The 25997-nt window shown below is 42.8% G+C and overlaps 1 protein-coding gene across 1 annotated transcript; it reads right to left on the bottom strand.

Moving 5' to 3' along the window:
* Positions 1 to 1927: 1927 nt before the first annotated feature.
* Positions 1928 to 25499, bottom strand: LOC104967931 (teneurin-2-like; the record flags this gene model as incomplete). The annotated part of the gene is made up of 17 exons (XM_010797472.1): positions 1928 to 2189; positions 2292 to 2312; positions 2633 to 2882; positions 4190 to 4333; positions 6680 to 6947; positions 7230 to 7491; positions 8884 to 9003; positions 9735 to 9945; positions 10765 to 10911; positions 15173 to 15199; positions 16081 to 16266; positions 18123 to 18323; positions 19665 to 19859; positions 20308 to 20409; positions 22307 to 22502; positions 23125 to 23351; positions 25377 to 25499. Coding segments are annotated over 17 exons (2942 nt in total), but the record flags the coding sequence as incomplete, so codon positions are not given.
* Between the last annotated feature and the right edge of the window lie 498 nt (positions 25500 to 25997).

Genomic DNA, 25997 nt, shown 5'->3' with positions numbered 1-25997 from the left:
TGATAAAAGATTAAATCAGGCCTCCATCACCCAGACAATGACGAAATAACTAAGGTTAGTCAAGAGGGGTGACTTATAAACGTTAATCATTCATTAGTTATCAAGAAGCTTACGTCCTTTGAATTTGATTTCTGATTTGAATGAGCTAAATGGAGAATTGGAATCTACATGCCACCTTCATGTTACATAAATATATGATAATACAATATAAATATTAACAAGTGTTGTGGAGTTTTTTTATCCAACCACCTTATTGTGTTTTATTCATCACATGCACCTGTTTCTCTAAGATGCAGCAGCAGTACTATTTTTCCCCAGCAGATGTCAGACTAGTCTCAGTCTGTTCTCTGAAGTTGCTGTTGCATTATGTTGGAGTGTTGCTAAAGGTAGGGTAGGGGAGAAGGGGGTAAATTGAGCCAGTGGGTAAATGCTTGTCAAAGTACATTTTCCTGATGTCATGTCAAAAAATATATATCCAGGTTTAAACACATATATTGTATATGTTGATGTGTTGGCAGCGTATTAAACCATGTGAATCATTAAGCTAAAGATGACTGAATTGTAATGCTAGGCTATTTTTTCTAAAATGGTGGCTATGGGGTAAAGTGAACCATGGGCCTTGGGGTAAGTTGAGCCAGTTTTTCAATGGAGAAATGAATGAAAGTAGGCCAAGTTGATAATAAGAGCTCATATAGGCTACATTTAAAGTTGAATTTACAATGTGTTTGATTGGTAAGATGTATGAAATTGTATCACCATTTGTATGATTACTTTTCCTTTTAACATGTTAAAAAAAATCAATCAATTCAATCGAAATTTATATTAAAAATATTTGAAAACTAAACTTGTATTTGGTTTGTTATTTATTGTTTAAAGTTACCTTTAAGATTTGTTGTAGGTATGCCCAGGTTTGAACAGGTATGCCCAGGTTTGAACAGTTGTTCAATTTACCCCCTGACCTGGATCAACTTACCCCTAACCCGGGGCAAGTTGAGCCACAAGACTTTTTTTTTTTAAGAAGTAATATTTTCACTGCCCTTGATCAAATATTAATTATTATCATTGCCATTGATAGGAGACATCCTGAATTATGGCTCAACTTATCCCACTCTGCCCTATGTTATATGCGCAGTAACTACTCTGCACACATTTGAGTACGTATGCGGGTCTATGTTGTATGTGTGCAGGGGNTTCCTGCCTCTGACACCAGTGTGTGTATGTAGGACTTCAGATGATAGTACGTGTATGTATATATATATATATATTAGGGCCGGGACTTTAACGCGTTAAATTAACGCGTTAAAGTCCCGGCCCTAATATATATATATATATACATACACGTACTATCATCTGAAGTCCTACATACACACACTGGTGTCAGAGGCAGGAAATGTGATCGAGTGACATCCTTGACAGTTTGGTGTCACAATGTTCTGTGATCCATAAAAATAATTCCATTAATAAGTTCAACATTAACCTGGTTTATAACCTCCTTCTGTGTCTGCCCTGCTTTAGTTGAGACAAGACGAGTACATAGTGAAAAAAAGGCTCTTTTTAAAATGGCATTTTAAGAATTCACCTGAATGCAACAATTTATGATTAATAATTAATTAACCTTAATCATGGATCTGTAATCATAACCAGATATATATGTAATTGGCTCCCTACCTAGAGCTGCAACTAAGGACTAGTTTCTTAATCAATTCAATAAAAGTCAATTAAATGTCACAACTTTCCTCCACAGGGTGACCAATTTAAATGTCTTATTAGGTCCAAAAAACACATTAAAAAAGCCACAATTAATTATATTTATCATGTAATAAAACGGAGAAAAATCTGCACACTAACATTTTAAAAGCAGGAATTGGATAAAGAAAACATTTTTGCCTGATAATTGACTGAAACGATTATTCAATCATTAACATAATTAATTCCTTAGAGTTTTTGCCAGTGGCTCACCTTTGGGGCTCATAAGTGTAGCTTCAGTGGCTTTGCCTCCGTCCCCGCAGCGCTCATCAAATGGCAGGCACTGCTCCCCAGTCCCAGCTACCACCTCTGCATTGTCCGACAGCAGGCGGCCTCCCGTTAATGAGCGCACGCGATAAATTCTGCGCGAGTTAGTGTCCGAGATGAACAAAGCCCCAGATACTGGATCCACTGCCAGGAAGTACTTATGGGTCGGGTTGTTACTAAAGGCGACATGAAAAGAAAACGTGATCAGTGAAAAGATTGATTTTATATGAAGAACTTTTTCATTGTTAACTTTTCTTTTATAGTTGTAAGGATCTTACCTGTGTCTGAAATCTTTGTTCCTTTGAGGAAGGAAGCGAGACAAAAGCACAACAAAAACACATTTTAATTCACACAGTCTGCGGAGAGCAACCTACAGAGAGCAATACAAAGCTGGCTATGGTGTGAACAACAGCATTTAGCCATGGGTAAAAACACCCTGGAGAAAATCTAGTACATTTCCATCCCCAGTGTGTCACTTACTTTTTTTTCATAGAGGATGCAATCCTACATGTTCAATGTACTGAAAATATCTATTTTCTCCCTCTGCGTCACCTGTCATCTTACTTTAATCCAACCAGCCCATCCATCTAAAAACGTGTAAGCTTTCTAATGATTATACCTTAATTCCAGGATGCCAGTTGTGTTCATAGATGGGTAGACCCTTCGCACAAAGTTGAGATCCCCGACATATATGCTACCATCGGTGCCCATTGCCAAGGCGACCGGTGCCAGCAGCTTGTTGCCGTCTGCCAGGCCGTTACAGCTGGGGCAGGAGATACTGCGCCTCCGTCCGTTTCCCATGACGCTGAGGACCACCGGGGGCTGCTCGGTCACGAAGATGTTCTCACCACTTCCCTTGTGAAGGATGCCTGGACAGGGTAGAGGGTGGAGAGAAATAAGAGTAGATTCAGGATCATCATTTCAATTAGATGATCTGTGGTAACACTCAGTTAGAGCAATAGAAGCTGTATCTCATATCTCAACATTTAGAGGGAGTGCCAATAAATTATGTAAAGACAGTAATGGTCCCCGAAGAATTATATCTAATAACTTTGATGGTCCCCTGAACTTTAATCTCAAATTGCCTTTAGGTTGACATTTGTGTGAGCAGATAAAATGTCTCAAAAACTATTGGATGGATTCCTGTTAAATTTGGTGCAGACTTTATGTCCCCCTTTAATAACTTCAGTTTTTCGTCTAGTGCTATCATTAGGTCTAACTTTGTATTCGTCAAATACCAAACTAATGACATTCCCACCATGTTCTGTATTCTTTTCCTCAAGTGCAAGCTAAACTACGATGGTAGACATTAAACTTTCCAAATATCAGCCAGTTAGCATTGTTATTGTGAGCATGTTAGCATGCTGATGTTAGCTTAAATAGCTGCTAGCGTGGCTGTAGGCTCTTTATAGCCAAATATATATATTTTATTGAGGCTCACAAGCAGCTGATATTGTATATTTTTTATTTAACATCAGCCCTTTTGATAGCCAAAGTAAAACAGTGTACAATTCACCTTTTTCAGGAAAAACGTAATTTTATTGTAGAGCTGGTAAAGGTAAAGAGGAAGGCTTGGCTTCATTTCCCCCACTTCTAAAAATACCACCAATGGTTCTTCAGTTGTGTCCATTCCATTAGCGAATTGATTGTCACAGCAGGTGAACATTGGTGCATCAGCCCATTGATATTGCCCTGCTTTTTAGTATTACTGCGCAGAGTGTAGATAATGGTATGTTAGATGATGCAACAAGAATGGCTCCCCCTCGCCTAGAAATAAGTTTCTGGAAAACGTACATTATCTCTGCTCCCCCACCCTCCTCCACTTCCCTACCCCCTGCCTTTGTTTCAGTAGCTTTCGCTAATTGATTGGTGACGGGGCACATGTTTACTAGGTTGGGCTGGCTTGGATGAGGGTTTCAAACTAGGTGAGACAACTCAAGCATTTCCTGTGAAAATCCACACCAACAGGTAAAAAGAGGCTCTTGGCAATTGCATGTGAACCACAGGAAGCAAACAGACTTACCTCCTCCCCAAGACAATAGCACGTTTAGTGAGATATACATACTGTAAACATGTTCAACACGGGGGAATGACTAAAAATACATTTGAAGTAAAGCATGGAAAAATATGTGCTTTGCTTATTAGTGAGGGAATATACGGGCGTGTGTGAACGTACCACTGCGTGTGTTGAGTATATGATGCTTGTCGAGTGACCAGCCGCCCAGACCGGTGGGATCCAGTTCGTAGCCTTGCAGAAGGGCTGTCCTCTTCTCCCAGAGGATGAGATTGGCACAGGACTCGTATTCATAGCCCACAGACACTACATGTAGGAAAGGATACAGGTGAGAGGAATAGATGAAAAAAGAGGTGAGTATCAGAGAATACATACAAATGAACAACCCAGTCTCACGGCATTTCGTGTTATACTCACAAAATTAATTTAATCTATTGATTCGTGTTCACCAACACGATTTTCGTTTCGTGTCACACAGGACAATATTAAAAGCAATGTATTTCTATTGGTAGTATGTTTCGTGCCTGCACCACGCCATTTTGTCCGGTCGGGTCTTGGAAGACCAGAAGTTGTGTGGTTCATAAACACATTTTCTTACTCAATATCTTACCCTAACCCTATCCCTTTTATTTTAAATTGTATAATGTTGGAGTTTTTTTGCTGTCGGCAAGGAAAATAAATGGGGCTCAGAGCCTCAGAATACTGAAATCTGTATTTTTTGTCATCTTTTTTTCCTTCTAATTTGTTATTATTTGGTGCAGGCACGAAACATACTACCAATAGAAATACATTACTTCTAAAATCGTTCTGTGTCAGAATACTGAAATTTGTATTTTTTTTTATCAGTTTTTCCTTCTAATTTGTTATGATTTACATTGCTTTTAAAATGGCGAAATTGTGTTGGTGAACACAAATCAATAGATTAATTTTGTGACTATAACACGAAATGCCGTGAAACTGTGTTGAAATTAAACAGGAGGCGAGGATGTGCAAAACTTGATCAATCAGAGCCTATCCTCCTAAGGTAATTTAAGTTGTGAGTTGACGTGTGATACATAGAGAAGCTAGTTAGCACCTGTACCGAAATCTGCACTCGCACCTAACTAACACTCTCACAAGCTGCTAAATCAATTAAAAACCTTGTTAATTGGGCAGATTAGCCGCGCAGGCCTTAAATGTGCAGGCCGTGCCGTTTGCCAAGAAGTGAACCCTGATGCACATGACCGAGCTGATTTGGCTAAGTGTACAAAAAAAGGAACATTTGTTATGATGACAAGTTAAGACATTTTTTTTGCGGATACGTACGTTTATTGTACTGTATGTGTTCATGCATGTGTTCGTTGTTATGTTTAAACTTGTTAAAACGAAATGTGTGTTAACACATCAACTCCCACCTGAGTTACAGTGAGAAATTGTTGCCAGCACATTTTCAGCTTTACTCCAAACAATAATGTATTATACCTGCATCTGTATCCAAGCTTAGCAAGACATAACTTAATTGTAAACAATGTATTTGATTCGAGAGCTTTGAGAAACGTCAAATTTACAGCTACTCTAGAGAAGTATGGGATCTTTGAGTGAATGTAATTTCCCAAACAGTGTGTCCCTGTTGATTTTACTCCACACTGAGGTCCCAGATGGCCACTGCATCTGTGGCCTGACAGCGGTGTTTGGCTGACAGCATCTGTGAGCGACTGTGACAGCAGAATGTAATAGCACTGGGGCTCCCCTGGACCCATGCTAGATGTTCCAGCAGCTAACTGCTAACTCACCCTGATGGCTAATAACCCTTCACCACAGTTACGGCTGGCTGAATGAACCAATCGCGGCTTCAATGAAAAATAGACGTATGAGAAAAAACAAAAGGCACTTAACTGTGACTACTTCCTAATGGATGGAAGCCGGGTTTCTGGCGTATTAACTCTCCTACAGGCTCCCTAATTAGCCCTCTCTCTCCCTTTGTCATAGCCAGTGCTGGCTTACTGGTAAAGTTTCTAGTCAACTGGAAAAAAATACAAGCACTTATAACTGCTTCTCTTCTGTCCACCCCTTAAAACTCACGGATGGATCACTGAACAGATCTCGTCATCATGTACAGGCAAACAAAGTGTCAGGCCCAACCCTTTAAAATAAGACACATATCAACTAGCAATTGAACCAAAATGTCCTAATAGTAACATTACAATTATCTCAGAGACACAAAAGGGTTTCAAAGACTTAAACCAACTACAAAGCAACTACAAAGAGACACAAAATGACCACAAAGAGACTTAACAACTAAGATGTGCAAAATGACAAAAAGGGGTACAACAACTACAGACAAAAAACTACAAAAAGACAAAGAAAATAATTACATTTGAATAAAAAATTAACACAGATAAAGTAAAATGAGATCCAAAAATGTTTCACAGGGACAAAAGTTGATTACAAAGCTACAAAAATAAACAAAGGGGCTTAAAGAAACTAAAAACTACAAAGTAAAACGACAAAATGAAACAAAACTGACCACAAAGACACAAAAGTTATTTGTAACATGTACGAAGAGAAACAAAACAACAAGTGTCTAAACAGCTTTAAAGTGGGTGGTGGGAGCTTTTGTATATCTGTGGACAGAGCCCATTTGTCTCATAATCTGCCAATGCTTCCACTCACCAACAGCTTGAGATAGCCCGTAGACCCTCTGCCCATATGCGTCGGTCTTATCCCAAATGTAGGTGTAGGCCAAATTGGGCGAGGCATGGAACCACTTCTGGAAAAGATGGCCCTCCACTGCTACCATGAGATGAACCTTCAGCAGGCCCATGGACACCACCGCTGGGGTCATGGTCACCTTGAGCAGGGAGCGGTAACCCTGAGTCCTGGAGCTTAGGTAGCACAGCTTTAGACTCGAGCCGGGCACCTCGATCAGCTCATGCAGCACCTGGAAGACAAAGAGAGAAGATGACAGGGGAGGGGGATTAGGCGGGATTAGAGAGAGAGGGAGTAATGGGGGTCACGCTTCCACTGACGGCTGAAGGACAAAAAAGGGGAAAAAACAATGGAAGAAATAAAGAAAAAGAAAAAGAGAAAGAGGGGAATAAATGGGGGGGGGGGGGAGCTATGGAAGTGAAAGAGAAAGAGAGGAGATAGAAAGGAGAGTGGGAAGAGAGTGAGGGAACCAGAAGGGAGATTAGCCGGCTGCCAGAGGTCAGTGGTACTGCACCTGTGTCTCCGGTATGATGGGTTTCTCCCCTGGCTTGGAGCTGAAGAAGGAGGAGAGAGGGGATGCAATCACAAGAGGGTCAGGCCTGACGAAGCCGCTCAGGTCACAGCCCGGGATCGTGTTCTCTTCTGTCTTAAGCACCAGAGTGTCCATAGCATAAAACTGGCTCCAGGGCAGCCACACGGTGCGCTCCTGGCTCAGGAAGGGGGCGCGCTCGAACCGCAGAGTCAGTGACGCACCACCGTTAGCTATCAGGTCAAACCTGGAGAGGTTTAAAAGAGGATGGGAATGAGGTACAGATGGGGACGTGTTGTGGTGGACGAACATTGGACTGTCAGTGTTTCTAGTAAAGGCTAAACTCCACTGCTTTAATTTAACAACAAAACGAAAGAATTGTACAAAAAACTTTAGCTACACATATAGAAAGACAGTCTAGACAACAGTTAAAGGTCTGAAATATAAATAGCACTCAAGAACACTGGTCTCATTGTGTAACCGATTGTATTAGATGCTCTTTAACTTTTTGTCTCCGAATGATGATTAACAGCTGTAGGGTAATGATTAGAATAGGAAAAAGAAGGTTGTAAATGGCCAGAGCTTTTTAAGTGTGTGGACTCGCTGCTGCCTCCAACCACTGCAAGGAAATAACACTCATCAGAACTAAACAAGGTCAGACAGGGACATGAGAACATGTGCATTCAAGTCATAAGTCTCTGAAACTGGTTAGTAACTGCCCCTGAAATGCAAATGTAATTAAATGTTACAAAAGTTCAGATGTTTCAGCGGCAGCTCGGCCTAAGTGGAAGAAAATGCTGCAAGGAAAGCGTAGGTAAGAGGAGGAGACCTGAGACAGGAAACACAGAAATTGTACATTTAATGAATAGGGTTCAGCTTAAAGCACCAAAGAAACACATTTTCAAATAACATGTTACGGGTGCCAGCCAGACTTTAAATTCAATAAAACTTGTAGGGGAATATTGGACAGAAAAGTTAACTTGAAGCAGCATAAAACTCCCCTGAAATGGAGCTCCTGCAGGAGAAATGGAGAAACATGTCAGGTGAGATACCCAAATGTGGTCAGAAGGTGGATATTAAAGCAAAGAGCTGCGGTACTTAAAAATCCAATTTCAAGGTTGCTTTTCAGTTTTGCTTTAAAAGTTTATTTGACGGCCTGTCATTCACTTTCACATATTAAAACATGTTTATTTCAAGTGAAACTTCTGCTGTTATAAAACCTGAGATAATGCCTTATTAATTATAAATAATAACGTTTTTTTTCCAGCAATTATTCTGACTGGTTCACAATATTGTATTATTTATAGTGTTTTTTATATTTCTTGAACATTTTACCCATTGTTTTCATTCAATATTTCTTTCCGTTATGATTCTTATTAATATATTTTCACTTAGGATATTGAGTTTTGACTCCCAGTTGTGTTGTTCTTGTAAATACATTTCCTCTTCTCTTACTCAAAATCCCCTTTCTTCGCTGTATCTAATTATCTATTGCTGTAACAGCCAAGATTCCTCAAGGGATTATTATTGTTTTCTAATCTAATCTAATCTAATCAAATCAAATCTAATCTAATCTAATAATAACGCCTATGTGGTGAGGTAGATTCAGCAAGGAGCGCTGGGTAGCTGTTGTACATACATTCCATCCTGCCGTGTCAGCGTGTATCCGTAGTGGGGATAGTTGACAAAAGACACGTTCACCCCAACCAGAGGGGTTCCATCTGTAGTCAACACCTGACCCCGGATCAGAGATGCCAAACTGAAAGGAGACAGAAGAGACAGAGTGAGAGAGCGATAGTCAGCCCAATCTTCCTAACCATCCATCATCTGGTTTGATTAATCTCACCATCTTTCAATCATCCAATTTGCCCATTCATTGCTCCGGTCTTCCACCCCTCATTAATTAGAAACAATCAGCAAACTCCGCCATCTAGATTAGCTCTTGTCAATCATGTACACAAAACATGACAATGTGGGATGTGTGTGTATGTTTGCGTGTGACTGTGTGCCTTGGAGAACTGCCACATATAGAATAACATATAACTTCACTTTGATGAGCTTTCCTTTGAAACATCTGATGTAGGCGTGTGTAAATGTGTGCAGACAAGAATCAGCCCCATGGACAGCGCTTCACAGCTCTGCTAAATCTGCGGGGAGATCTTGGCTCGGCCCTGCTTTGGCTCTGGGATTTGATAGGACCTTGGCGGGCTCTGTGAACCATTCTAAAGTCTATTTGATATTTACGTCATTGGATCTAAAGTTGTGCTATTTTTCACCGCATGCATTTACTCGTATGAATGTCAGTCCTTCGCGGAGCATCAAAGCGGCAATATTCTAAAACATGCAATCTCACAGGCATAGACCCCTTTAACATGATTGGCCAGCATGAACATGACATACATACATTTTCCTAGTGCGTACATCAAATATATGTCCAGCTTTCTAGCTAAATATAGCACCATGAATCCTAACGTGGTTTTCTTGCCATACCTGGAGTTGAAAGGGTTTTCCCCAGGGAGGATATGGGTGCTGTCCCGTCCCACGAGCATCTTGACGCGGTCGTAGAAGGAGCGGACGCGTGGCTGGGACAGGGGGTTCTGCTGGATGACCAAGAGGGGGTCCCGGGAGCCGCGGCACAGCGGGCTGTTCTGGCAGGGACTCTGGATGCAGCAGTCTGGGTCCATGCAGTCTGTGAGTCCATCTGGGAGAGCAGTAACGAGGTTGTGGTGTGAGAATAGCAAGGAATGCAAAAAAAGCTACTGCCAACTTTTTCCATTCCTGATTGAATATTTTGATAATCTTTGATTATTTCGTAAAGGAAAGATTGTTATTGGCATTCATAGTGAGAGCTCTTCTCATTAGCTCTCTATATTAATTGAATTGGTTTTATGTAGGAACTATTTTCTTTCTCCTAAACTACACCTGCATACGAGTAAGCACAGGTCCAAGAGTATATTTATGCTGCCTTGTACACAATGATATGAGTTACTGCTGAGTCTGGGCAAAACATCATCCTTTTCAATTGATCCTATAAGACAATTGAGAGAAATTGGCATAAAAAAACATATTAATGACTGAGTTATGGACAAAAATGTGTTTTGTGAGGTCACACTGAACGTTTAACTGGACGTTTGTGGCATGTTTGAAGACATTTTCTCAAGGCTTTCCTCAGATATTGAGTTGGTGGTGTGGACGCTAGAGGCATAAAATAGTTCCTACATGAAACCGCTCACAGGCTCTGTGGATTATGTGGAGCAACAAGGTCAGAATTTCTGGAAAAAGACATAGCTGTTCTTGAAGTTATTTATTTGGCCCTTTTTATCTAGTTGCATTATATTTGAGGGAAGGCAGCCATCTCCAAGGCTGATATTGCCAACAGTTGGCAACTCACACTAAAGAAATCTACATTGATAAATAGCTCTCCAGGCTATATATGTATTTTGGGTCAAATTGTCCCTTTAAGTGATGCCTGCACTTAACACTTTCATCTCAAATGTTCTCCTGCTCCCCCCATATTCACCTCCTTCGTTGTCCTTGTTGTCGGCGCAGGAGGTCTCCATGGCAACACTGCATCCTGGGCCCCTCCAGCCTGTCTGGCATTCACAGTGCCAACTCTGCTGTCCCATGGTGCACTGGCCGTTCCCGTTACACAAGTTAGGACAGCCGTCTGCGAGGAGAGGACATGCGGATAGAGGGGGAGGGAGGTAAGAAGGGAGGAGAAGGGGGGAGGGAGGGAGGGGTGGTGGGTAAGAAGCAGGGTGATGCTTGTTTGTTTTATCACTGATGATGCACAGGCGAGCAGACATTCGTCCAAACACACAGGCGCTCTCATGTGGTTATGATAGACCAATGAGTCTCACGCAATTCAATAAGCACGTTGTAGCATATTGTAAATATCGATTGTTCAAAACGTCTATTCAATTCAGCACGTTCGATTTTCATGCACATCCCATCCGCATGTCTCTGCGCCCTTTGGGATGGCAGTGTGTGTGTGTGTGTGTGTGTGTGTGTGTGTGTGTGTGTGTGTGTGTGTGTGTGTGTGTGTGTGTGTGTGGAAAGAACTCTTGATTCACTTACTTGATGGAGCCCCACACCATCATCACACTCTCTCTCTTACTTATGATTCAGTGTAGGTAATGGGATTCTGATGGCCTGAGAGTAATGCTTTCTCATGAGAGAATGGGATTATGTTTGATAGTGTGTGTGTGTGTGTGCGCATGCGTGTGTGCCGTGGCAGTCTATGAACTAATAAACCTTCACATTAGATTATGCAAAAAGCTCTACCAGAATCTGAGGCCCTGGAGCCAAGAAAGTTCTGTAACTAGCATAGCAAGGCCACCCACAACTCCAGAGCGACTTTAAGGCGAGGAAAAGCAGACATTTTAAGGGCATCTGGATAGGGAAATTTGCAATTATAGAAGACAGTGCCATCTTGAGAAATTACTATCTGGTAGCTCCTGGTTGGTTGAAATGGTGATTTTTTCTTTTTCAAAGAATAGCTTGACATTTTGAGGAATACGCTAATTCGTTTTTGCAAAGTGTAACGTGAGTTTAGCTTAGAATAAAGGCTAGAAGCAGCTAGCTTGGCTCTGTTTAAAGGGCACACAATTCACCTCACAGCACCAATGAAGTGTGTAGATTTTCTTTTGCTTAGGTGTCTAAAGAGGTGTTAAAAAACTTAAATGTTATGGTTTTACTGGGAATAAGAATGTTAGGGACTACATCCTAGCTAGGAGCAGTGACCTTGTTATATTTGTCAAATGTAACCAGCAGAGATTTTAAGAGGTTTTTGTGCCCGGTCAAGACTATGTCCCAAACACTAACTTACTGTTCACATATTCTCATTTTTACAGTTAAGACAAGGGCCAAGCTAGCTGTTTACACTTGTTTCCAGTCTTTAAGCTAAGCTAACTGGCTACGGGATCCAGCTAAATACTGAATTTACAGATATGACAGTAGTATTCACCTTCTGAGGTAACTCTATGTAGGAAGTGTATATTTCTTTAAGACAACCCCTATTTCTAATCTTGATCTAAATAAGGTGTCCTTGGATTTTCACGGTGTTCATCACACTTGGCGGGGGTTTTGTTTACGTCTTAAGGAAGTGTAGTGCGAGCTCATTTATTAGTAGTCACTGTGTAGTGTATAGAGAAGGACATCATACCGTTAAACCGCTGAAAGGCATGCTGGGTACAGACTTCTGTAGCTAGCTTATTAGAGTTCATTCAGACATGTAAAGACAGAGAGACAGGCACTTTTCTGAGGGACCATCATTCGACGAAATTGGTTCCTTTTATCCTCTAAATACCAAGAGATAAGAACTTTTGTTTATAAAAGCTCACTGACATTTTTTTTTTAATAATTTGCATTCACGCTGAGACACTGTTGCACATCGATGTCTTTTAAAAAAAAACTTTATCCCTGGCCTTCCAATTTTCCCATTTTGCTTTAAATTCAAAACTTTTAGCATTCACCAAGTCTGTGTGTTTGCCACATTATAATCAGGGAGAGTCGGGGGAAAAAAGGCAAAATGACACACAATGACAATGTTTTCTCCAGCAGCACAAAGAGCCTCTAACAAACTTGTCACAGTGATTTCCTCCTCAATAAATGAAGGAGCAGGATGCGACACTCTTAAGTCTACCCACGGGATATGGAGGCAAAGGCAGGGTTGACTGATAAAACAATACGTGCATGCACGCAAAGGCACTTACTAAAAAACACAAACACACACACTCACAGACACACACACACCCAGCACGACGCACCCTAGAGATATTACCTGACATTTCCCACTCAGTAGTAGTGTGCTGACACAGATTGAGGAAGGACAAAATAACCCAGCGAGAGATTATGAATATGAAATGCTTTTCATTGAGTCCCGCTCAATAGATTAATGAACATGTTTTCACTCAAGTTGCTCTGTAGGATTTTGCCCTCTAACAAATCGCTGCATCAATAAAGCCATGCATTATGAATACAAATAGTGCAATCTAAACCGTGGCAGCGGCTAAATTAACAGGCATTTCACCCCGATTGGCATTTTATCATACGTCTCAAGCACCAGGCGATGAGGGAAAGTCAACAGAGGACTTTGAGAAAGACGCCATCTTGTTTGAACTCCTAAGAAAAAGGGAGGAGGGGGGGCAGAGAAGCTTAACCACGTTTTTCAGCTCAACAAGACGAATCAAATCAAAGGTTTTTATCTTTAATTATGACCATTTTCTGCATCAGGGGACTGCTCACAACGCTGTATTAACAGTCAGGCTGGAATAGATTGTCCCCAAGTATTGAGCTCGGGGAACAAAGGCAGTTAGCAGTGATTGCCTGTTAAATGGAGTTGCCATTTAAAGCAACCAAATACTTATGAAGCACCCGGACAGGACAATCTATAGCGGGCATTGATCGGCTTGCCTGGGCAGGCCTGACACAAGACTCCTCTCTCTTTAATGCCAGGGCCCAATCAATACCCGCTCATGCTAACTAGAATAAAGTGGGATTTCAGAAACTATTAACTCCACCCTCCTCACTAATGTAGTTGGACTCTGATAAAATCCCCTTGAAAAGGAGAAGAAATTGCCTTGGGTTATGGGTCAGCACACACACTCTGGTGCGGTGTGTGTCGGGGTGTATGACTGGATAAAGAAAGATACCGCTGCGAGGGAGGAGTGAGATAGAATGAAAACTTATAGCATGAAAGAAGACTTTGAGCTAAAAGTTCCAACATATTTTCCAATTCCCCGTGTTTCCAGCTTTGTCTCCTCTAAAGGTCATGAAGTAAAGGTCACTGCCATAAATCCAGCTGCCTAAAGATGGACCAGATAACGCCGCACTTCCTCGGATAAACCTCCACTCATCCACTCCTCCGGTTCCTAATGAGCTACCTTGGAAATGATATTGATTACTTTACCCCTCTGCTTCCCTTTGGCTCCATGCGTTCTTCTTTACTCTCCCTCTCTTGTCTTGCTCCCTCTTTAACCCTGCGATTTACCTTTTCTCTGGGCTGGCTCTTCATAAAACAATGAGAGCTATTCCATTAAGTGTAGAGGGTGAGAGGACACTCTCAACGGTGCTCGGGGGACCTGTACTGTCAGGCAATCTGTGCCGCTCTGTGTAACCCGACAGAAGTTCACCTGCGAGGCTATCTATTAAGCATTCCTGCCGTGCATTTGGGACAACTTACCCTAGCACCTTTCTCTGTTTGGGTTCATGTTTAACCTTACCCATGATTCTGTGTATCTTTATGCGATCTTACTTAACTGTTTTCTTTATCTGGGCTTACATTGGATGGTATGAGTTTAATGAAAAGATAGAGAATCTGGAATAGTGCGCTGAGTCAAGCTCACACAATCAAACACATACATACTCACCGAAAATAAATGTATAAACTGCTCCACCATTGCTGGGAATGTTGCCACAGATACCCAGATGTACACACACTTTTTTGACACCATATTAAGGCGTTGCATCAGTGGCCTATGAAATTTGCCAATTACCTCAAAAGTTCTTTAAGGCTTTTACCGTTTTCCCCTCATGTGAAGCAGCTGTGTTTACGCGAAACATGACTGGAATACCTGAGCAGAGTTATGTGTTTGTGTTTCAAATTTGGAAAATCTAGAGCTCACACACACACGCATGCACATCCACACACTCACAGCACAGCCCCTCAATATTGCTGATACCACACTAGGCTCTACGGTACCCCACAACACATCTAGGCTCAATGACAGCTGGCCCCCGCTGCAGCGCACTGCTGTAAGGGGGGGGTGCGCTGCAGCGGGGAGTCGTCATTGAGGCTGGCACCCTCATCTACAGACAGTTATCACCACAGAGTCTACAGAGCCAAGCCAGGCCGAAACCCACAAATGCAGCAGCTAGCTTCTACCACCACAGGCTAAGAAACAAAACACCAGAGTCAGATACGGTACCTGCTTTGTCTACCATGCTCCCATGGTCTGCAGTGGGAGAAAACATGCAAAAGGTAAGAGATGGGGAGAGTATTTCTTTTTCAATAAATGCAAGCAACATCATGCAGAGCTGAAATGAACAACAGGCAAGCTGAGATAAGCTAACACCGACAGTGTCTGGTGCTAGTGAAGTGTACTTTGCGCCTAGCTGGAGCCTGACAACTCTTTCATCTTGGGCTGATGCTGCAGTCAAAGCTGCCCTACTTTCTGATGGGGGAACGGGGAGATCATAAACTGCTGTTCCCCTGTGCGTATATATGTGTTGGCGTGCGTGCACGTTTACATGTGCTGCAGTGCGGTGTTTGTTTGTGTGTGTATCACATTGCACTCACAGTGTTTGTGGTGACAGGGAGACTTTGTCTCTCAAAGCAATGTGGGTGAATCAAAGGAATCTGGCACTCATCCATCCGAAGTGACAGTGATGTCAGAATGAGACGAGGTGATTGACTGACATTAAAGACACTCGCACATACTGGCAACACTGTGCGCATGCACACACGCACACACAAAATGCATTGGAGATATTTTTGGATCACAGTGAGGTGAAGAGTTTTATCTTTCATCCAAGTTACTTTGGTGTTACAAATGCCAAATAAGCTGACATTCCTGGGTTGTGCAGTTGAGAGGCAACCCATAAGCGCCTAAATCTTGCTATATTGTAAACCTAACACCCCCACTTTTATGGTGTTTGCGCCTCTCCTCTCTGTTCGCCCACCTCCTATGTCACTCATCTTCTTCAAATGTCCCCTTTTGCCTGTACTTTTCCAGATTTCTTTTAACAAAGTGTAAAGGAGCTGCCAGTTTGTTCTGACTGGGTTTTCTGTGCCCACACACACACCTCCAGTTGACACACAAATGTGGGCGCTTACCTATGGTGCAGTGCTCTCCGTTCCAGCCCTGGTGACACTGGCACTTGCCGTCCTTGCAGGTTCCGTGTTTGATACAGACCGGGTTGCACACACGCTGGTCGCAGCTCGCGCCCGTCCAGCCCTCCTCACAGCGACAAGCTCCGCCCATACACACTCCGTGGGTGCCACAGTCCACTGAGCACACCTCTGAAGGAAGAGAGGAAGATCTGGGTCACAAACATTGTTCTGGGAATCTAAATATTAGGAGATTGGGGAAGAGGAGCCGAGTTCATGTCAATTAATACATAAATACTTTTCGTGTTTAGCACTGCAGTAACACCATGTATTCAAACCTTTCTGCATTTTGTTATTGTATGTTGAAATGTATAGATTACTCTATGATTATATATACTCAGTAATACGGCTATATATATATATATATATAGCTAATTTTTGGTAATATATGTGTATAAAAGTGCCTAAAGCAGCAAAAAAAAGCCACAACAATCAAACCCCCATACACTCCACAAAAATACAATGCTAGACCTTCAATTTAAATCAGTGATAATATTTTTGTGAACACCGCATTTATTTAGTTTCTTTCCATTACAGTCAAAGTTTGGGGGATGTAGATGTTGCAGGGAGCGACGGTGCATGTTTATATGTGTGACACAACCCCGCCCATGTATTCAGGACCCCCGGTGTGCGGGGAAATGTAGTACGTACAGATGTTTTGATGCACACTTGCTGAGAGATCCTGCAGCGAGGAACAATGTTGTCTTTATTAAAGCTAAGCATTTATTTATTTCGTAAAAAAATACTCCATCTTTGTTTGTGATCCTGACAAAGAGAAGCAAGACATGGTGGGGGACGCTGTCTGTCTTACAGCAGCTCAACAGCTTTATTTTATTGAGAAAAAGAATCCTAAAAGTTAAATATTTCATTATAAAAGGCATTTCATAAGCAATGTCTTTTTAGTTTTTCTAGGGAATTATGAGCCTCATGCACAGGAAGTGACTGCAGATGAGCTCCATTTTCCTCTTGTCCCCGACACAGACTTTATTAACTCAATTTATATATAAAAGAAAATATGGAACTGTTTATATACTCGATGAAGGTCGAAGAGCAATTGCAATCAAACAAATAGTTTAGCAGGAAGCAAGACAGTGTGCTGGAGTTCTTCTCATTGTCACAGTCAGGTGTGCAAAGACTTTTTCAAATGACCTCCATTAGTCTAACATCACTTCATTTGCTCCCAGGGCAATTCAAAGTCAATGTCAAAGTTATAATAAAAAATAATAATCTATAAAGCTCATAATAGTTTGGCTCAAGAGAGCATATTTTACTACAGTCCAATCAGACCTCCAGCTAATGTATAGCCTGATGACCTGCTGTGTTGTTTAAAGTACAATTAAGATTGTGGATTTCTATTATCTGCTGTGTGTGTGTGTGTGTGTGTGTGTGTGTGTGTGTGTGTGTGTGTGTGTGTGTGTGTGTGTGTGTGTGTGCGGGGGCTTGGTGCGGGGGTGTGTTACATGTTCGCTGGTGTTGTATGTGGGTGGTTATTCTTTAGTTTTTTTCCCCCTTTGTTGTAGCTTTTTTTTCTTGCACTCACATTCTTTTATACAATGTTGTGACTTTCATGTGACGCCCATTGCAATGGAATGTGCTTTATGCAGCTTGAATTGCCCATCATGCATTTCTGGATGCTACCCTGATAATCATAAAAAGCTGTCATAACCATACTGGCCCTGACGATGATGATTGTACTTAGCATTGACACTAAAGTCCCACTAGTCACATTTTGTTCCTGTTAGCAATTTGGCTAAGATAATGCAACAGTTGCTCCAACCCATTTCACAGCAAGTTGTATTGTTTGTGGTTTTGTACATTTCATCCAGACCAAACCATATCAGCCTTGAGTAAAAAGCTAAACTAATTAGCCATGTATCCTAGGGGACCACACAACATGTTGGCAAAATGGGAAGTCAGAATCAGTTTTCGCTTAACTGTGACGCCCAGACTCTTCTTTTTTTACTCTGCTCTACTGCAGTCCTACTTACCCATAGAGCAGTCGGGTCCCATCCAGTTAGGGTCACAGCTGCAGAGCCCGGTGTCCGGTATGAAGGCCCCGTGTCCGTGGCACTGGTCTGGGCATTGGGCCCTGGGCAGCTCGCAGTGAAGCCCCCCCCAGCCCGGCTTACAGTGGCACTCCCCATTCACACAGATACCATTGTTGGAACATGTCGGATCCAGGCAATCCACTGCATCACGCCACACATACGCCCATGTGAAAAAACAAACAGGGGAAAACAAAATAAACAAAAAGCAATGCAGTCTGGACAAATCACATCGGAGACATACATTTAATACGTTTGAACTTTTGACAAAGGACATACTTTCAGTCTTTGTGTACACAAAATGATAGTAAAACAAAAGAGAACGCTATCAGACATATTGCTAAGCCAATTAAAGTGACCAATAATGAATAGCTGAGGCTATAATTGGGGCATGTCAGCAAATGTGTTCCACTCTGAAAGTGCAGCGAGGCTCGCCGACACATTATTCGGTGTGAGCGCTCGCATGCGTGCATGAGCGTGCGCGTGCATTAGTGTGTATGCGTGAATGCGCTAATACATAGGGGAGAATCTGACACTGCCAGTCTGCCAGGTTGACAGGCAGCTCTGAGTCCGAGCAGTGAGTGAAAACCAATTTGACAAATTACCTCCTCCCGGCAAAGAGCCCACCCATCCCTCTCCGTCCCGGTCGCTCCCACTTTTCTCTCCCTCTTTCTCTCTCCTCATCCTCTTTGTCTGACACCTCTCTCACCCCTCCTCCTCCTCAGGCATGATTAACCCCTATGCACATACACACATGAAATCACGCGCTCGCACATAACCTCGGCCCTCCGTTTCTGTTTGCCTGGCAGAAACGGCAGATCACAGTTATCGATTTTCATGTCGCTGGCACTCCAGGTAAATTGTTTGAGGGACTCGGCTGTGATGAATATCAGATTTGAGACCAGGGGAGAAAAAATGTGATGGGAGGGAGAGGGAGAGAAAAAAAAGAAACGCAGGAGAAAATGCTGACCTTGTTCTCCGGCCCCTGTGTCTGGACTTTTTTCTATTCGTCACTTTCTTCCCTTTGTCTTTTATTTCCCTCTCCTGATCTTCACCCTCGACACACTGAGCTCTATATTCTCCCTCCTTTCCAATTCTCTCTCTTTCTTCATACATATTCACCTGTCACTGCTGCCCTGACTCCCCTTCCGTCTCTCATCCCTCTCCTTTACTCTCTCACGCTTTCTATCTTTCTTACGACCCAGAATGTGGCGGCCTGATCCTTCTTAACTAGGATCAATAGAAGCAATTTCATCCCTAATTAATATCTCTGATGTGTTTGGCTCTGGTATCATACTTCATCTGTATATATGGAGAGAAAGCAGACTCAGTCAGATTAGAGATTATGCTATGATGAGCTGTCTAACTGGAGTAAGAAGGATGTGTGAAGTGTGTTTGTTGTGATGCTCCCAACATCCATTTTTCCTGAAAAAACTGAGGGACAATCATACATCCCTGAGGAACACCAAATCTATTAACTCTCACCCTGGGAACAGCTCTGTCCTTTGTAGCCGATGGAACACACACAGTTGCCGTCGGTGCAGGAGCCGTGGCTGCTGCAGAGCGGATCGATGCACTGCGTGAAGGGGACGTCACACTCGGGGCCCTTCCAGCCGCTGTAACACACACAGGAGCCCTTGTCGTATTGACCGTTGCCGCTGCATAGCACCGGGCACGCCGCTGGAGAAACGGAGAATGTGGAGGGGGGAGAGACAGAAAAATAAAAAATGTGAAGACTTTTAAGAGAATGTCTTACACACACCCATCCCCGTATAGCCCCACCAACATTTCCCAGTGCAGGAGGGTGAATAGAGTGGTTAAAGGGCCTCACAGTGGCGATGACATGAAGAGTAATTACAGGCAGAGGTAACTAAACTATTCATCAAAGCTGTCTATCCCAGGTGAGCGCCGAGCCAGTGAGACGTTAGCTAAGGGGGGGAGCTGCCATTCATCATCAGTCATCTTGTCTGGGCTCCACCAAGGGCCACGCACAATCTTACCGCTCCTAATCCTCTCTGCTGGCTGCATAGAGCCTAAATGTGCCTGTTCGTCTAATTAGACGGTGGGGAAAACGGCATATATCCTTTTTTTTTACGACGGAAGAAACACATTTGCGAGAAGCTAATACCTTTGGAGCAGTCCATGCCGTGGAATCCTGGGAAGCAGTGGCACACGCCAGAATTACACTCTCCGTTACCATGGCAATTGCGCGGGCACTCTTGCACTGAATCTGTGAAGGAGACAAAATGAGATGGAGAGGGAAAAGAGGGAAAGGGTAAGAGAGGAGTCTGATGGCAAGTATCAAAGCATTCGATTTGATAATTGGCACCATTCATTCTTTAAGGCACTGCAAATGGAGTCACACAGATTCCTTGCGTTCCTTTTTCACTGAATCTTTCATAGTGTGAGGAGTATGCATTTTGAATCAGACACGTCATTACCCATCCATTATTTCTCTCCATGCTGAATCAGAAAATACACAGACTCTTCTTCACCCCTGCCACGTTTTGCTTGTTTACTCTCTGGACCCACCAAGGTCATTAATACTTTATCCAGATGTGGTGGTGCGTCAGATTTTTGTGTGTTTCTGGCTCTGTGGTTACCTGACCTCAGTGCTCTTTCTACCTTTCAGTGCCTCCCAACCCACTTCCCAGAAGAGAGGAGCTTGGAAGGCAGAAACAGGGTCGATGCTAATGATAAGGAGGCATTTTGGACTTTCATCCCTTCCTCCTTCGCTTTAGTTCCGCTCCTCTTACACAAAGCATGACTCAGCCTATCCACACTGCCTTCCTCTCCAACACTTCCTCCTTCTTTCTCTGTACTCAGCCTTTCCCCCCCTCCCCCAAAAATCCCCACGTCTCCCTCTTACCCTAATGCCACCCTCTCTCTCACTCTCCTCTTCAGCTCCTCCTTCACTCCACTCCACTCATATCTGGTTTTGCCCCCACCATTATGTCTCTCCTCCAGCTCCCCCCTCTCCCTACTCACTCTAATTCTGCCCTTGCTGCCTCTCCCTGTCTCCTCTTCCGCTGAAAGCACTACCGCCAGATATTGACAGTGAAGGATTCTTTCACTCGGCTTGACTCTTCCTATTCACCCCCCCCCCTTCCCCCCCTCGGTATCACACTCATGCCTCCAGCACAATTGAAATTATTTGGGGCGCTGTTTCAAGCTCTTAAAAAACATCCCATTTACAGGTTTATTTGGATACATCCTTATCCGTTTCACACAAGCACAACACCACAACACATTCTACACTCTCTGCTATATTAGCTTTTGTTTTTGAATGCATACTGTCAATTTGTGCTACTGCATTTTGGCAAAAACAAATCTTTAGACTCACTAAGCGGTCCTGCCCGCTTTACAATGTTGCTATAGTTGTGTTGCTAGTGGCAACACTGTGCACATGCGGTTGTGAGTGTTTTTGCCCCCTGTGAAGGTGCAAAGTCCATATCCCTGTTAAAGGGGAACCATTGTTCCAGATCAAATGTAGGTTGATTTGGTTTTGAGGGTGGTTTTCTCAATTTGAACATTTTAAGGGTCATGTTAAGATGGTTACCCTCAATTTGTGATATGCAAGATTGTTATAGTATTGGTTGTTGGTTTTCACAAAGTTATACAAATTGCGAACACAACCCTCCAGAAAGTTTCTCATGTTTTTAAATTCTTGCTAACCTAAATATCCGGTCATTTCTCAAGTACACAACATCCACATACTTTGTTGTTGAAATGCATTGGATACTCAATTTGACATTTTACCTACTATGAATATAATGTTAATGTGATTTTGAACATAGCCTATGATCAAACTAGCAGCAGTTGACTTCAATTGTGGGTACTGTAGCGACTATGTTTTGATGTGTGGAATAAAACAAACACAACACCAATACTGCAGTAGGTTTCTCTTAAAAAAGATATGGTGCATTGTGAGTCCAACAAATGTAACTGCAGGAGTGCAATGCTAAACTGCTGGAGTGCTCTTAAATCAGTGTCACTGTAACAAATAGCTTCATCTCTCTCTACGCTTTCCATCTCCCAAATGCTGCTGCTTAATCTCATTTCAGCTCCCAACCTGCCTCACCCTCCTTCCCCACTTATTCTCCCTCCGCCCACAACTTCAAACTCACCCATGATGTTTGTGCTGAAGGAAACCGTCTCTCTCTCCCGCCCGTCGTTGTAGAAGGCCAGGTGCCAGGCGCCGGTGTCCAGGTACTGGACGAACACCGCCTCGTTGAGGACCACCGTCTGGATGCTCCTCCTCTCCCGCGGAGACTCCACCACGCTCCACTTCTCCTTCCCGTCCAGGCGCTCCATATAGTCATACTGCAGCAGAGAGAAGGACAGAGAACGTGAGGAGGTGAGAATAACATTATGAACCCTGTGATTCAACTATGAAGTGCTGCCGTGGCACTTTTCAGACTTTGAAAGATGGCCAATTGTTATATGTGCAGGGAGATTAAAAGATGGGGGAAGTAAATGTGGTTAGAAATGTCCCCAGGACGCATGAAGAAGGCCACAGAGAGACTGTCTTTCTCACTGAAAGTTTTTTTTTTTAAACTGCTGCCACAACTTCACGGCCTTCACCAGTTTAAGTCAGGTCAGACAGTGAAACGCTTGTTCAGACGCAATTATCCCAAGCTACAAATCAAATCTAGTGTTAATTGAGTAGTCTCTAATTAATACGAGGCAGTAAAAGTTACATTACTGCGAAATCTAATTAAGTGTAAATCTTAAACTAAATGAGTTCTTTCAAATGACTATTATAATGAATCACAAATTAATTTAACATGTCCCATGACACAGGCAAGTTTTTTTTATCAAATGCATTCTCCGTTTTGGGTGATCAATACGAAGATAATGTGCTCCCTAATGAGTAGAATTATAATTCTTTGATTGCTTTAGATAACCCTGAAGGTGTAGAAGCTTTGGTGGAAGTTTTTTTTACCTGTGCGTGTGAGGGAGGCAGGCCCTTGCGGATGTACACTCCGAAGAGGGCATCCTTTCCGAGGGAGATGTTGAACTTGAGGAATTGGGGTTGGCTGAGGTGGAGCAGAGACCTCCAAAACACGCCCGGTGGGACTTCCTGGGTCACTCGCCTCCCGACCTCGATGGTGCCCGTGTCTATACTGCTGTTCCGGCCTGCCCACGAACCTGGAGTGAGGGGAAAAGAAACTGCATAATCTGTGATTATAGGCATCGATTGTCAGAGTCAATAGTTAATCATCACATTTAACTGAAAATGAGCTGCTATAAAAATTCATGGCCATCGAATGGATGAGAAGATGAGCCCCATTAGCTTTTGCAAACTGTGCGCCCAAAGTTTATGTAAACTGAGCGTTGTGATGTGTGGCGGCGCGGATGCAAAACGCTGCCTTTGTGTCAAACGTTGTAAGATCGTAGAGTTTGTTTTTCTGGGCTAAAATGAGAGCGGGCCGATAGAACTGCAGGGCAGAGCTTTCCAAGCATCCGCGGAGAGAAACACACAGCAATCCAGCAATCAGGTCAGTCATCTAAGAGCAGAGCGCTGAGGCCCAGACAGTGTATGTGTGAGTGTGTGTGTGTGCGGAATAGCGATGAAATAAAAGTAACAACGAGAGGAACAACAGCAGCATCTGGCCTAGACGGCTGGGGAACACAACACAACAGTCCTCTCATTAATACAGAATACAGACACAGAGCAGCAGCCCACACATACCTATAGTACACGCTCTGTGTGTGTGTGTGTGTGTGTGTGTGTGTGTGTGTTACAGAGCGAGATCGAGCTAGTGAAAGAAGAATAGATGGAAAACCGCATGGGGGCTTTAAAGAGAGAAGGGGGGGGGGTGCAGTTGGTGTTTTACCTCGCTTCTGACTGAGACGATAAACCTAGCTCAATGCAACTCTGGTTAAATGGAAACACGCTTATAGCACATATAGTATCCTTTAGTTGGTGAGCGCTGATTTATATTTTTTCTTGTGCTTTAAAAATAATCTGTGAGTCTGTCTTTCATTTCTTTCTACTACAGTGTCTGCGGACCTCAGCCCTGAGCCAATTTGTGAGGACACGAATCTTTAAAAATTGAACAAAAATACAAAGAAGAGTGTGTACTGCATTTCTTGGGGACGATTTTCGTTGGCGGGTTAATACGCATTTGGCATGTTAGTGAGTATTTACTGCATTTCTTGGGGACTATTTTCAGTGGTGGATTAATACACATTTGGAATTACTTCCTGTCTGCCTTCTTCTGTTAATTTATCTGACGTCCAGCGCGCTCCGTCTTTTAACCTCTTTTCCTTTCTCTTTCTTGATCTTCCTTAGCAACGGTCATTATAGTCCTTGACAGTGGCCTGTACTGCGGTATTAACATGCGTGGTGTCACATGTTCTGAATTGACCAATCAGAATAGTATACAACTAAGCTGTGTAATAAGTGAGTATTAACATCAGTAGAATTCTGTATGTGCAATGGAGTCAAACACTAAATGTTTATTGTAATAAAAGAGTGTGTTTTCATAGTTTTTTTTATTTATGGCACACAATAAAAAGCTTTGTCATTTTTAAGTAGTTCATCCCTCCGTTTTGGTCTTTCCTTAAAGATCACCTATTATGCAAAATCCACTTTGTTATGTCTGTTATACATAACCATGTGTCCCCTCAGTGTAAAGAGATTCAGAAAGTTTCAGGAAAAAAGATTTGTTCACTTTTTGTCCTGATCCATTTATATAAAAACCTGTCTGAAAATGAGCTGATCAGATTCTGGCCACTTTATGATGTCATAACGATTTATTTGGCTTGTGTAACCATTAGCCAATCACCAACCAAGGTACCCCCCCCCACCTTATCACCTGAATTCTTCTCCTAGAGCACCATTGTGTCTTGGCAGTCTCAGTATCTCTCGGAGGGGCGTGGGGAGTGGCTCCTTATTTTCATCTAAAGTAACAGACAGAGAATCAGCACTTTTGGAACAGGGCTGAAACAGAGGGGTTTATGGGATGCTGCAATGATCTAGCCAAACACTTCAGAGACATGGTTTATATATCTGAGACATATAATATATTGATGAAAAACAGTATAATAGGGGACCTTTAAGGTTTTTTGATAACATATCACCACCTATTTCCAATTGAGGCAGTCATGTCGTCCAGAATTTTGCCAACTCTACATATAGCGTGTTGATTCTTCTGTGGGGTGTGTCTGTGTGTGTGCTGCAGTTCATACCTCTGCCTCCAGAGGGCAGCGTGGCCACATCGCTGTTGACAGGCAGGCCAGCTCCCAGTCCGTTGTTTAACACAGGGCCGTCGGAGGGCTTCAGCTGCCATGTCAGACCCAGCACGTTGATGGCTGCACACAAAGGCATGGAGAGAAGAGGAGACTGTGAGGACATATGACTTGAACGGTGGATTGTCTACGAGCCTGGCACAACAAAAAGCCTCACTTCAAGGCTCATCAAGTCAAATAAATACAAGAGGGTGAACCATTAAGTCATTTAAATGGCAGCTTTTACAGAACGCCACTTTGATTCTCGTGTTAATGCGAATCAATCAAATGACACTTTGGCAGGTAACCTACAGCACACAAATGGAGTCTTACAAAACTCACAATTTAAAACCATAGGGATTTTCTTTACCTCAACCACTCACAAATCTTCTTTCAACCTGACAGCGTCTCCTTGCTTGTATTTATGCCGCCTCGCAGAGAGCAAGTGACAGATTGCTCTCTGAAGAGATGGCTCTCTGACTCTCCTTTTCCCTTCTCCTCTTTCCTTTGTCCTCTGTTCTGTAATTGTGTGGCACTGGTGGTATAAAACTACTCCAGTGTGTTCGATCCTCACTTTGTCAG

This window comes from Notothenia coriiceps, unplaced genomic scaffold (genome assembly GCF_000735185.1).
Source record: "Notothenia coriiceps isolate Sejong01 unplaced genomic scaffold, NC01 NC01_scaffold00037977, whole genome shotgun sequence".
Classification (NCBI taxonomy): domain Eukaryota; kingdom Metazoa; phylum Chordata; class Actinopteri; order Perciformes; family Nototheniidae; genus Notothenia; species Notothenia coriiceps.
Note: the sequence above shows the minus strand (reverse complement) of the source record. Positions and strands in the feature narration are given on the sequence as shown.